This window comes from Saccopteryx bilineata, chromosome 6 (genome assembly GCF_036850765.1).
Source record: "Saccopteryx bilineata isolate mSacBil1 chromosome 6, mSacBil1_pri_phased_curated, whole genome shotgun sequence".
NCBI lineage: Eukaryota > Metazoa > Chordata > Mammalia > Chiroptera > Emballonuridae > Saccopteryx > Saccopteryx bilineata.
The window spans coordinates 23,361,904-23,376,774 of NC_089495.1; the positions used below are offsets into that span (position 1 = coordinate 23,361,904).

General features: G+C 41.6%; 1 protein-coding gene across 2 annotated transcripts in view; it reads right to left on the reverse strand.

Moving 5' to 3' along the window:
- Nucleotides 1–14,871, reverse strand: part of GTF2E2 (general transcription factor IIE subunit 2) — a 72,673-nt gene that overhangs the window by 14,609 nt on the left and 43,193 nt on the right. For both annotated transcript variants that reach the window (XM_066235678.1, XM_066235679.1), the window contains one exon: nucleotides 14,563–14,656. In XM_066235678.1, coding sequence (XP_066091775.1) covers nucleotides 14,563–14,656 — 94 coding nt within the window. The remainder of the gene's footprint in view (nucleotides 1–14,562; nucleotides 14,657–14,871) is intronic.

The following is a 14,871-nucleotide window of genomic DNA, read 5'->3' on the forward strand; positions in this document are numbered from 1 at the left end:
CTGAAAGTACTGGAGTATCTGCACGTTCCCGATCCCCTTATTTTTGTGAGCAGTGTACATTTATGTGCAAGGTTTGAGCATTATTTATAAAAGCAGAGAGAAAATATGAAAAAGAACACAACTAAACTTCTATCTGTGGAACATCAGAAATTTGTTTTAAAGGACATCTATAAAAATGAAATAGCATAAAAAATAACAACCTAAAACGGCATCAGATGTTCCAGGGAAGGAGCTACTGGGAGGAGTCCTGAATTCTAATGATAAAGTTGAAACTGTTTAAGCTTCTAAGCAGAAAAGAACAATTCACCAGCAATGGGGAAGAAGTCAGACTGTCACAGGATTTATCACCAGGAACACGGGCACACATCATGTAGCTGCAAAAAAGCAGTGTAAATGTGGCCTCAGACTGCTAAACTGGCTATTTCTCTGCTGTCTAATCAAATACAGATCCACTAAGCTAAGTAAAGGTAAATAAATAACCAGATAAGTAAGAATAAAACACCTAGTATTTGATACTATGTTATATTTTCAGTGCTATTAACAATAGCTAACATTCCTGTCACTATTATTATTACTATGTGCCAGGTTCTGTTCCAATCTCTAAGCACTTGTATTTATATTAACTCATTTAATTCTCTTAAGGACTACAAGGTCCACTATTCCTATTTTATAGATAAGGAATCTGACAGAGAGGGGTTAAGTATCTTGCCTAAGCTACTAAGGAGCAGAGTTAGGACTTAAACCTACAGTTTGACTACTCAGACCACCCTCTCAACCACTGCATTTATTCTGCCTCTAAATGAGTAAGATCCTGAGTTAAGGACATACTAAATGCCTTTGTCACACATACCTAGGTCCGACTACTCTGTTCACTCATCTATTTCATTTTTTAAAATTACAATACAATAAACTCTCTCCTTTCTTAGCTATATCTCATTTTAGGACATTTGCTTCTATTATAAATAAAGGATGAATCATCAGATAAGGAAAGCTTGCTCAAGTAACATTTCTTCTTTATAGCTAAGACTGCCACCTAGTGGGCTAAAACAAAAATATTTATAAATATAACTGAGACAAAGCATTTTGAGGAGTAAAAGACAAACAAAGACTGAAAGAAAGAAAAATGGGATGAAAAATGTATGCATCAGCCTGACCAGGTGGTGGCAAAGAGGATAGAGCATCGACCTGGGACATTGAGGACCCAGGTTCGAAAGCCAAAGGTTGCCAGCTTGAGCAAGGGGTCACTGGCTCGGCTGAAGCCCCCCACCCACCCATCAAGGCATATAAGAAGCAATCAATGAACAACTAAAGAGCTGCAACTACAAGTTGATGCTTCTCATCTCTCTCCCTTCCAGTCTGACTCTATCTCTCTCGCTTAAAAAAGACATGCCTGGCCAGTTGGTGGCACAGTGGATAAAGCTAAGGTCGCCAGTTCAAGACCCTGGGCTTGCCTGGTCAAGGCACATACGAGAAGCAACAACTATGAGTTGATGCTTCCTGTTCCACCTGGCCATTTTTTCCTCTCTCCTTTAAAATCAATAAATAAAAAATCTTTAAAAAGAAAACCAAAAAGAAAAACCAAAAATAGATATACATCAACTTTCATTGGGACTTATCTGGAAACACACATACTTTATATAATTAACAAAAATTAGCTTTTGAAAATTAGTGATTTATGCAATACTGGCAATTTCAACTAAAAGAACAGTGCCTTACCCCTGGGGTTCCTGTGGATGACTTCTCCCCAGGTCTTAGAGCACTGTATAAACACCACAATGACAATACGCAATATGCTGTACTATATGTGTTCCCGTGTCACTCCTTCCTCGACCTATAAGCTTAAGGACAGAAATCTTATTCAATTTATTATTTGTTATCAATGAATCTACTGAATGCAAAAATATATGAAAAACTTTGAAGACAATATATCTTAGTTTTTCTCTATTTTATAAACATAAGCTGGACCTTTAGTAGAATTCTCAACTCTGGCACTGGAAACATTTGTTAATATCTGGAAACATTTTTGATTTTTATAACTTGAGGGAAAGTATGCTACTGGCATCAAAAGAAGCCAGGATGGCCCTGGCCAGTTGGCTCAGCGGTAGAGCGTCGGCCTAGCGTGCGGAGGACCCGGGTTCGATTCCCGGCCAGGGCACACAGGAGAAGCGCCCATTTGCTTCTCCACCCCTCCGCCGCGCTTTCCTCTCTGTCTCTCTCTTCCCCTCCCGCAGCCAAGGCTCCATTGGAGCAGAGATGGCCCGGGCGCTGGGCATGGCTCTGTGGCCTCTGCCTCAGGCGCTAGAGTGGCTCTGGTCGCAATATGGCGACGCCCAGGATGGGCAGACCATAGCCCCCTGGGGGGCAGAGCACCGCCCCTGGTGGGCGTGCCGGGTGGATCCTGGTCGGGCGCATGCGGGAGTCTGTCTGACTGTCTCTCCCTGTTTCCAGCTTCAGAAAAATGAAAAAAAAAAAATAAAAAATAAAAAAATTAAAAAATAATAATAATAAAAAAAATAAAAAAAAGAAGCCAGGATGCTGCTAAACATCCTATAGTGGACAGTGACACCAAAAATTATTCCACTCTAAATGTCAATACTGAAAAACTCTGCTTCCTCCCAGCCATCTTTCCTAGAAAGTATACAGATTAATGAAAAATACCAATTTACAATGATCAACTGAGTCTAGTACCCAATTCTGTTTTACATTTAAAAATATCTGTATATAGGTTTAATATACACTGGGTCTTGTAGAAACATAAAATGTATAATGTATATAGAATATAGGATGATTAACCTTTGTAATTCACAGAAAAGCTGCAGTTTGTATTTTTTCAGATCTTTACAAAGAATTCTTTTTTTTTTTTTTTAGTGAGACAGAGAGAGACAGGAAGGAGACGAGAAGCATCAATTAGTAGCTGTGGCACTTTAGTTGTTCACTGATTGCTTCTCATACGTGCCGTAATGGGGGGGGGGGGCGTCCAAGCAAGCAGTGACCACGGGGTCATGTCTATTATCTCATGCTCAAGCTGGTGACCATGTGCAAGCCAGTGACCTCAGGGTTTCGAACCTGGGTCCTCAGCGTCCCAGCTCTACCACTTGGTCAGGTACGAAGAAGTCTTTATCACTTAAAGAAAACATCAATTATAGTATGTAAGTTGCCAATGCATCCCATCTCTTTAAATCCATTTGTAGCTACCATGTTGTGGACAAGAAAAAGCGTTCTATGAAAAGTATCCTCACAGGGTGATCCGATCATACATTCCACTGAGCAGGTCATGGTGGGTAGCCATGTAACTTACTCAATAAAAGGCTTATTTTTGTCTTAAGCAAGCCCTGCCCACTGCTTCTGTGCATCCAGGTTAACATACCTTTGAAAGGCCTCTTTTCAGACCCTTCCTTCTGAAGTGTGAGCACCCTCAAGAAAACACAATCTTGTTAACAATCCTGTACTCCAATCTTTCTTCCTGTAATCTTTCTTCGTTTCAGAAGCATAAAAGAGGCTGCAACTGTCATTTCTTGGAAGCACTTTATCTCAGTTCCAGGTATATCCTCTTTTCCCTCAAATTCTTACAAAAATTCTCTACAGGTTTGGATGTTTCTGACATCAACAATCCCCCAGGCATCCCGAAACTACTGCCCTGCCGCATGCGGCCCAAGGCCATTTATCCGGCCGGCCACACTTCCGGAAGGGGCACCTCTTTCATTGGTGGTCAGTGAGAGGAGCACTATATGTAGTGGCCCTCCAACGGTCTGAGGGACAGTGAACTGGCCCCCTGTGTAAAAAGTTTGGGGACCCCTGAATCCCCTAACATTTAGCAAAATGAATGAGGCATACAACAGGAAGTCAATTAAGATTTGCTGGAGCTACCAGGCTGGTGAACACATGAAGATGTGAGGAGAATGGAAGGCCCAAGAGACCACAGAAGAGTCTTGCCCGTTCTCACATACCTTGCTCTATGCATCCCTTCCACCTGCTTGTTCCTGAGTTATATTCTTTCATCATAAACTGTAATCTAGACTCTAAGAATGCTCACTCTTTATTTTTTTTTCTTCTTTTCCAAGTGAGAGGAGGGGAGATAGAAAGACTGTTATGCACCCCAACCAGGATCCACCTGGCAACCGCCAGTCTGGGGCTGATGCACTGCCCACCTGGGGCCATGCTCACAATCGAGCTATTTTTATCACCTCAGGCGGAGGATCCATAAAACCATCCTCTGTTGGGGACCGAAATATAAACAGGGTGTTTTTATATCCAGGGGACAGGTGTTGGGCCTAACCACCTGTTTCATCCACCATGCATGTGAATAAACGTCTGCGATTTTCAAGGGTTAGATCTTATTTTATTGGCCAAGTTTAACCTGCGCAGGGACGAACTCTCAAGGTGTCCGGAGACACCATACCCTCAAGGGGCTGCAAACGAGAGTTGCGCCTGGCGCTTACAACTAGGTCCTTATATATCCTAAGTGAGCAAGCATTATACAGAAGCAGATGTGGCAGTTAGCTATTCGCTAGGGAGGTCGCACACAGCATAGCAACAGGGGAAGGGTTTAGCTCAGTGTAGAATTTCAAACATAAACTTCTGATAAGGGTCTCTAACCAACAGAATGCAGGATGTTTGCTCAGCTTTGTGCTGATCTCTTTGTTCTCGGCCTCACAGGGACCCTATCAGCCCTTCCCTGTTCCTGCTCCTTCAAGAGTTAAACTCTGGCAGCCACAGCACACCTCCCTGAACCTAACACCCCCCATCTCACCTGCCCAGTTAACAAAGAGCTATACCTGATTATTGCTTGTCCCACCTATGTTCTCCAGAAGAGGCTGGAAGCTAGTTTCTCATTGGTGTAAAGTTAGATCTAAATGGTATGGTGGGGGTTGTTTTTGAGTTGTCTTGGAAACAATTGAATTGCTAATGAACCACGTTTTTTCCCCTGAATAAAGACGGATGTGCTTCTGGGGGCGGCCATTGCATCGGCTTAGGAGCAGTAGAGACTGCTCGCCATGTGGTCCATTTCTTTAATTTTCTATCATTTATTTAATTCCATACCTTTTCCCATTTGAGGACCCCATAACAGACTTGTCGTGGCTGGACCGTGACAACTGGAGCCCATAGGTGTGGCCATCGAAAAAGGGAAAATGGAGAGGTAATGGAACTCCCCCAGAAGTGAGCACACGAAGTAAGTTAAAGCTTTTAGAGTGGAGCTTTTAAGTACAGTGTGGGGGAGAGAATAGTAATAATTTGGGAGTAAATAACTATGGGAATACTAGGATCAAAAATAAGGGACCTTTTTGTAGAAATGTTTCCATATGAGGATGAATCTATGTCTGAAGAGTATCAGGGCAAGCTGGACACAGAGAAATGTGAATATGAAAACAACTTGGAGTCTGAGAATGACCCGGGGAATAAAAATTTTGCAGCTATGGCTGCCTTAACCGCGGAGCCTCCACCACCCTCGGCTCCTTCCTACATCTAACCCCCTTCTCCTCCGTACCCTTATCGGGCTAATTCCAGAGTCTATAGCTCAAAATCTGGAAAATCCCCGGTCCAACTATCTATAGACCAGGCTCGAAATATAGGGGAAACAATAAATGGCTTTACCTGTTTTCCGGTTGCAGAAAGACAGAATGATGAAGGAAAATTAGTGTGAGAACATGAACCTATACCTTTTAAAACTCTGAAAGAACTTAAACTTGCTTGTGCTCAGTATGGGCCTACTGCCCCTTTTACACTTGGTTTATTAAATACTATTAGTGTAAAGGCTCTTCCGCCAAATGACTGGAAGGCGATTGCTCCTGCCTGTCTCTCCAGAAGTGATTATTTGCTGTGGAAGTCAGACTTTCATGAAAAGGCTGTGGAGCAGGATGAGAAAAACTAGCAAGAGGAGGTTGCTTTTACTATAGATATGTTAACTGGAGAAGGACAATATACCCATATGGCAACTCAATTAGAGTATCAACTAACTACTTATAATATAATTAACAAATAGCCACAAAGGCATGGAAATGCCTGCCTACTCCAGGGGCAAAAACGGAAGAATTTAGTAAAATTAGACAAAGCGCAGACAAGCGATTTCAAGAATTTGTTTCACGGCTAATTCAAGCAGTCGAAAAAATAGTAGAGAATAAAAATGTAGGAAAAATCCTAATAAAGCAGCGTACGAGAATGCCAATTCGGCTTGTCAGGCTGCACTTGGGCCTCAGCGCAAGAAGGGAGATATAGAGGCCCATATCAGCATATGTGCCGATGGTGGGACTTCACACATGCGAGGTCGTGCTTTTACCACACACGCTAAGGCAGGAATTCCAGAATATTTTGATAAAAGGCAAAACAAATAAAAAAAGTAAAGTGCTGCTGCTCATGGACCTTGTTTCCAATGCGGGGGTGTGGGACATTTTGCTAAAAGTTGCCCTACTCCCCCTGAATATCAGCCTCAGCCTCCTATTCATGGACAGCCAGTTCCTAAAACTCCAGACCTCTGCCCACTCTGTAGGAGAGGGAAACGTTGGGCAAGTGAATGTAAGTCTAAATATACTGCCAACGGGCAAGTGATTCAGGGAAACGGACAGTAGGGCCCTCCCCAGCCCCATCAAACAATAGGGGCAATGCCGATGTTTCCTCAGCAAATTCTGATTCCAGCAGGCCAAACATTGCCCAACTGTCCTGGGCAGCAATAGGTAGTGCGGGATTGGACCTCAGTCCCACCTCCCAATTCGTATTAACTCCGGAAATGGGACCTCAAGCCATACCCACTGGAATTTTGGGGCCACTTCCTAGTAACACAGTAGGATTCTTATTAGGCAAAAGTAGTTTAACTATGAGAGAATTTTTTGTTCTCCCTGGGGTAATTGATTCAGGTTATACAGGGGAAATTAAAAGTAATGGCTCACACTCTGAGGAATATAATCACTATCTCCCCTGACATGAAAATTGCTCAATTAATCCTTTTACCTCTTTTAAGACAGGGCCAAACCCTACCAAAGGGACCCTGAGAGAATCGAAAATTTGGTTCCACTGATGCTATTGGATTAGAAAAATAGGTCAGGAATGCCCTGAAATGGAACTAATAATACAAGGACGTAAACTTAAAGGGCTTTTAGATACTGGAGCTGATGTATCTGTTATTGCTAAGCTATACTGGCCTCCTTCCTGGCCCACTCATGCAGCAACCACAGAATTACAAGGTATAGGGCAGAGGAAATCCCCTCAACAAAGCTCTAGTTATTTACAATGGAAAGATAAAGAAGGTCATTCTGGACTTTTTCAGCCTTATGTGCTCCCTGGATTACCAGTTAATTTGTGGGGTAGAGATGTTTTAAAAATATGGGAGCGTTGCTTGTCAGCCCTAATAGTTTAGTTAGTACTCAGATGCTTGATCAGGAATTTTTGCCCACTAAGGGGTTAGAATATCAAAATTTACGTAGGGGCCTTGATAGCTCCTGCTACTCCAATAATGCATTGTGCAGATCCAATTACTTGGAAATCAGTCCTGTATGGGTAGACCACTGGACCCTTTCTCAGGAGAAACTTAAGGCAGCTGCTTGATTGGTACAAGAGCAGCTACAGCTTGGGCACATTGAACCATCTATCTAATAGTCCATGGAATACGCCTATATTTGTCATTAAAAAGAAATCAGAAAACTGGAGGCTAATACAAGATTTGAGAGAAATAAATAAGACTATGGAAATTATGGGTCCTCTCCAGCTAGGATTCCCTTCTCCTACTGCCATTCCATGGAATTTTCACCTTGTAATTATTGACTTGAAAGATTGGTTTTTTACTATTCCTTTAAGCCCTCATGATTGCAAGCGTTTTGCATTCAGTATTTCTTCACTTAATTTCCAGGCTCCAATGGAGCGATACCAGTGGAGAGTTTTGCCTCAAGGTATGGCTAACAGTCCTACCTTATGCCAAAAAATGTTGCTCAAGCTATCTCTCCAGTACGAAGGCAGCACCCTAAAGCATATATAATTCATTATATGGATGATATTCTTATTGCTCATCCAGATAAAGACACTGTGCTGACTATTCTACAACAACTAGAATATTCTTTGAAAGAATCAGGACTTTATATAGCTCCCGAAAAGGTACAGCAATCTTTGCCTTTCTCTTATTTAGGACAAATTATTAAGGGACAAATTCGTCCACAAAAATTAGAAGTCAGGACGGATCATTTGCAAAATCTGAACGATTTCCAGAAATTATTAGGAGATATTAATTGGCTTAGACCTTCCTTGAAATTTACTACTGGGGAACTGAAGCCACTTTTTGATATTCTTAGAGGCTCGGCTGAACCAGCTACTCCTCGGTTACTTACAGCTGCGGGACAACAAGCTTTAAAGCTTGTAGAAAAAGCCTTGCAACAAGCACAACTAAACCGCATAAATTCTGAAGAATCAGTTGCCTTATTAATTTGTTCCTCGAGTTACACTCCAACGAGACTACTGTGGCAAGCTTCAGGTCCTATTGAATGGATTCATTTAGCTGTTACTCCTAAAAATGTTTTATCTCCGTATTTTGATCTTGTTGCCTCCTTGATTATCAAGGGACGTAGGCGACTTCTACAATTTATAGGTTTTGAGCCTCAAATTATTGTTGTTCCTTTTTCAAAGGATCAACAATGGCTCTGGGAAACTTCCACTAAATGGCAAATTGCTTTTGCAAATTTTACAGGCCAGATTGATTCTCACTACCCAGCTGATAAAATAATTCAATTTTCATTGATTACTACATTTGTATTTCCTAAGACAATTGTTAATAAGCCCATTCCTGAAGCGCCTACAATTTTTACTGATGGGTCCAGCTCAGGAATAGCCAGCTTAATAATCAATGGACAAGTTTATACTGAAACCGTCGCCTTAAAATCAGCTCAAAGAGTAGAATTACATGCCGTTATTATGACTTTTCAGCATTTACCATGTTCCTCCTTTAATCTGTACACAGACAGCAGATATTTACTTATGGTTGTTTCCACCGTAGAAACTGCTGTCTTAGGGACAACTGCTAATGAGGAACTATTTCAGCAATTTCTCCTACTTCAAAGACTTGTACATCAACATAAAGCTCCATGTTTTATAGGACATATTCGAGCTCACTCCATGCTCCCTGGAGCTTTAGCACAAGGGAATGCCCTTGTCGATCAAGCTACCCAAAAGAAAATTATTGGAGTAACCATGACAAATCAAGCAATTCAGTCTCATACTATTCATCACCAGAACGCTGTAGCCCTGTGTAAACAGTTTCAACTTTCTCGGGAAGCAGCAAGGCAAATTGTAAAATCCTGTCCTATACTACAATCTGTCCCTTCATTTGGAGTTACCCTCGAGGACTCCTACCGGGACAACTTTGGCAAATGGATGTTACTCATATACCTTCATTTGGTAAACAGTCCTTTGTCCACATTACAGTAGATACTTATTCTAGATTTATAGTAAAGTAGCCTCTGCCAGAACAAGAGAGTCTGCTAAGCATGTTATAGCTCATTGTCTGTATGCATTTTCTATTATTGGATTTCCTAAACTGATTAAAACTAATAATGCTCCTGCATATGTAGAAAAAGCATTTACTACATTTTGTCAGATTTTTGGGATTGATCTAAAGACGGGAATTCCTTACAATCCCCAGGGTCAAAGCATTGTAGAGCATGCACATCAAATGCTTAAAAATCAATTAGAACCCTGGCCGATTGGCTCAGTGGTAGAGCGTCGGCCTAGCGTGCAGAAGTCCCAGGTTCGATTCCCGGCCAGGGCACACAGGAGAAGCGCCCATCTTCTTCTCCACCCCTCCCCCTCTCCTTCCTCTCTGTCTCTCTCTTCCCCTCCCACAGCCGAGGCTCCATTGGAGCAAAGATGGCCCGGGCGCTGGGGACGGCTCCTTGGCCTCTGCCCCAGGCACTAGAGTGGCTCTGGTCACAACAGAGCGACACCCCGGAGGGGCAGAGCATCGCCCCCTGGTGGGCGTGCCGGGTGGATCCCAGTCGGGTGCATGCGGGAGTCGGTCTGACTGTCTCTCCCCGTTTCCAGCTTCAGACAAAAATACAAAAAAAAAGGGGGAAAAATCAATTAGAAAAAATTAAAAAGGGGGAATTATACCCTCAAATTCCTGCAAATCTTTGTCATGCTCTTTTTACTTTAAATTTCTGAATACTGATGTACAGGGTCATTCAGCAGCTAGGAGACTCTGGAATCCTACAAGGAAAGCCTTCCCTGAGGTGCGATGGAGGGACCTGCTCACAGGAATCTGGCAAGGGCCAGACCCTGTTCTCTTATGGGGCCGGGGATATGTGTGTGTTTTTCCTAGGTCTGCTGAAGCTCCCTGGTGGGTTCCTGAACGGTTGGTGAGACACCATGACCCTGGATGAGAGACTCACTTCACCAGAGCAATTGTATAAGGCTTGTTTTACTATGCTCTCGTCCCTTTCTCTGTCAAATCTGTTATCCAGATAATAATGCTGTTTTTGTTTTTCTTCCAATTAGCTCCAGATACATGGAAAAAGTTTATATAGGCAGATGGGGACCCTCAAACCCCTCAATGAGATCTTCTGAGCATGGCTTTTAAGGTCTATAATGACCAAGAGAGGAACAGAAAAGGCAGACAGAGCCCAAAAAGAGATCAGGCAAAATACCAGCTCTTGGCATACGCCCATAAAGGTTCCAACACCCCGAAGTGGCTTCATAGGATTCCATCAGGGCCCTGCTTCAAGAGTGGAAAGGAAGGTCATTGAGCTAAAGCCTGCCAGGCTTCTCTGCCCCCATCAGGGACATGCCTTTGCTGTGAAAAAAGGGGACACTGGAAGGTAAGCTACTCCCTCACTCCTCCAAGGGAGGGTTCAGTCTCTTCCAGCCCTGCTCCAGCTACCTGTGACCTGACCTTGCCAGCCTACTGAGGCTTGCCACTGAAGACTAAAGGTGCCCAGGGCCATCAGCCCCATCTCACATCACTGTGGACGAGCCTAGAGTATTTCTTCCAAGTAGCAGGTAAACTGATCTCATTTCTTATGGACACAAGGGCCACTTACTATGCCTTGCCTGAATATTCAGGTTTTTATTCATCCCTCGAAGATCTCTGTTGTGGGTGTTGATAGTCTTATTTTCTGCTGCTTTGTTTAATATTTAGTGTTTCCTTTATTGCTCTTGCTTCAAAGCCCCATTTTAGGCTGGGACTTGCTCCTAATTTAGACAAATTTACCTCTGCTACCCAGCATAGTGTATCCCCAGGTTCTCTTCACCACACCATGATTGCAGAGCTCCAGGGAAAGGCACCCTGGGTTCACCTCTCCAGTTTAAAGAAAACAGAAGCTCCGTCTCCACACATGCTGCAGACGGCTTTTCCAGTCTACCTGAATTGTTACCAGCTAGAAGCAGTGGTCATTGGGACTTGGACTCTAGCTGCAAAGCATGGAAATGTGACCACAACTCCAGTGTCTTATGGACTTTTCCTGAATGTGTGTGACTCTTGCTCTTTGGGACACTTCTCAGACTGAAATAGGATTGGATTACATTTACAAATAATATGAAGCGGTGATGGTGTCAACATGGACTTGGTAAAATTACATTAACATGTTAAGGACATTTAAGACTAAGAATTTTATTTTAGATCCTGTTGTATTAAGACTTTGCTTGATAATCTAATAGGCTTTAATCACTTCATTGTATTAGGACACTTGTTATAGTATCTATTAGCATTGGCTGTTTTAATATTGTTGTTTATTTTATATTTTTCCGGTCTGCCTCCAAATCCAAACATGGGAATTCAGATGAGTATGAATCACAACACACAAATTTGAAGTTTTAATAAATACAAAAGGGGATCTGTTGGGGACTGAAATATAAACAAGGTGTTTTTATATGCAGGGGACAGGTGCTGGGCCTAACCATCCATCTCACCTGCCCAGTTAACAAAGAGCTATACCTGATTATTGCTTGTCCCATCCATGTTCTCCGGAGGAGGCTGGAAGCTAGTTTCTTATTGGTGTAAAGTTAGATCTAAATGGTATGGTGGGGGTTGTCTTTGAGTTGTCTTGGAAACAAGTGAATTGCTAATGGACCACGTTTTTTCCCTGAATAAAGACGGATGTGCTTCTGGGGGCGGCCATTACATCAGCTTAGGAGCAGTAGAGACTGCTTGCCGTGTGGTCCTACTGAACCCATCTTTATGTATATATCTTTAATTCTCTATCATTTATTTAATTCCATACCTTTCCCGTTCAAGGACCCCATAACAGACTTGTCATGGCTGGACCGTGACAATCCTCAATGCCCAGGGCCAGTGCACTTGAACCAGTCAAGCCATGGCTGTAGGAGAGGGAGAGAGTGAGAGGAGGAGAGAAAGGGAGAGAAAAAGAGGAGAGAGAGAAAGAGAGGGAGAGAAAGAGAAGGGGGAGGGATGGAGAAGCAGATGGTTGCCTCTCTTGTGTGCTCTGACCAGGAATCAAACACAGAACTCCCACATGCCAGGCTGATGCTCTACCACTGAGCCAACCAGCCAGTGTCAGAATGCTCACTCTTAGGACTCTCCTTCTCAGAAACCAGCCACCCATCTGTAAGAAACACACGTCAAATGGAGAAGCCCAATCAAGCTCAAAGCCAGCAATCATCAACTCCAGCCATCCTGGACATCAAGTCCAACTGAGCCTTCAACACTAACTGCTATTTGACTGCAAACACTTTTAGAGATGCCAAGTAAGAACCACTCTCAGTTGAGTCCAAACATGGAACAAAGATAAATTAATAAGTTGTTTGAAGCCACTAAATTTAAGGGGAATTGTTACACAGCAATGGATAGCCAGAATACCTTCTCTTTCAATTATTTATTTGTTTGTTTTTTTTGTATTTTTCCAAAGAGAGAAGCAGGGCCTCACATGTGCCCGATCGGGATCCACCCGGCATGCCCACCAGGGGGCAATGCTCTACCCATTTGGGGCATTGCTCTGCCGCAACCAGAGCCATTCTAGAGCCTGAGGTGGAGGCCCATGGAGCCATCCTCAGCGCCCGGGGCCAACTTTGCTCCAATGGAGCCTTGGCTGCGAGGGGGGAAGACAGAGACAGAGAGAAAGGAGAGGGAGAAGGGTAGAGAAGCAGATGAGCGCTTCTCCTATGTGCCCTGGCCAGGAATCGAACCCGGGACTTCCACACGCCAGGCCAACGCTCTACCACTGAGCCAACTGATCTGGGCCAATCATTTGCTGTTTTTGTTTAATATCTTTACCACAAGTATCTATCATTTAAACTTAATTTTGTAAACAAATACTTGTTGAATATATGGATTCATGAGTCGCAGGTGTCAAATATGGAGTAAAAAGAAAACAAAGTTTATTAACAAATTATTTAAAGACATAAAGAGAAACACTTTAGAATAACTTCCCCCCAAATCATACAATTTCTAAGTAATGGAGAGAATACAACATATAATAAAGATAAGAAAAAATACTCAGAACCAATTCAGAAAGTTAAAACCAACCACATGCCATCTACAAACGAAATACCTCAAACAAAGACAGGTATAAAGTAAAATAATGGGAAAAAATATATCCCATTTTTAAAAAGGTACAGGGGTTAAGATAGTAACAAGAGATAAAGCTGGACTTTAAGTAAATTAATACAATCACGAGGGACACGTTATAACGGTCATAGATAAACCCTAAAGCTATGACTATCAAGATGTTTTATGAACCAAACACTCCATAGGAAAATACTTAAAGCAGCAACACACATTTGTAAGATAACAAACATAGAGCTTAATATCCAACTCTACAATTACAATAAAAAAGTAATCTCTGAAAATTAATACACCAAAATCTTAATGATATACTGGGTAGCGATGTTTCATGTAAATTTTATTTTATCTAATTTTCCTAATTTACATTTAAATTATCATTTATTTTAAATAATTTAACAAAAAATTATTCTATAAAAATGAAGAAACAAAACTTTTCATGAAGTCCTTGTAACTTTGATACTTTTCACAAAGCCATAATTTCCTATAAAATAGTATGCTTTCTAAAAATTTACAACAGTGTTGATGTATGTCAGTGAAGGCAAAAATCCCACTGATCTGATCATACTCTTTGTTACTACACACCTTACAGGTGTGGTGATTTAACACTAAAGCACAGGGAATTCTTTGAACTATTCTGTTCATTTCACAAAAATAAATCTCTAGTTCCCATCAAAAAATAAAATAATAATCCCTTCCTTACCCAATTTGATCATCGAAAAGCAAGTTACTTAGGAGAATATAAGTCAGCAACAAGTTTGTTCTTTTTCCCATCCTGCATCAAGCTTTTATATCAAGATATAGATATCTGTAAAATTAAGTAAGCAAGAAACCTCCCTTGTTTGCTACACAGGAGCTATAACTTTGAAAAATCATAAACTGCTATACCATGACTGCAAGTACACTTAATCTAAAATCTTTAAAATTACTCTAAGGACCAATTAGCTTTGTTCTAAGAGATGACAATGGTAAAATTTGTTTTAAAAAACAGTATTTAAAAAGTTGTAGTTGTATTATAAATTTTGTCACCCTGAGTTTGTAGCACACTTGCAAAGCATTTATGCAGAAAGGCTTACCTTCATCCACAGAAAACTGACAGCTCTTATCATTGAAGAAAAGAATTTTCTTCTTATCAGGACGATTTACAAATAGTATCTGGTCCCCTAAAGCCTTAAAGATAAAGAAAATTCTTTTAGTTTACACCAAATTATCTCACCACTACCACCCCCCAATTTTTTATTTTTTTTTTACAACAAAGAATTCCCATTTCTTTTACCCTCAGAATACCATTCAGGTCCACTAGACCCAATTTTAGTTCTTGAGTTTCTTTCTTGAGCAGTTCTATTTTTAAGGATATTTCAAGACTTTTATTCTTAGAACTCTTG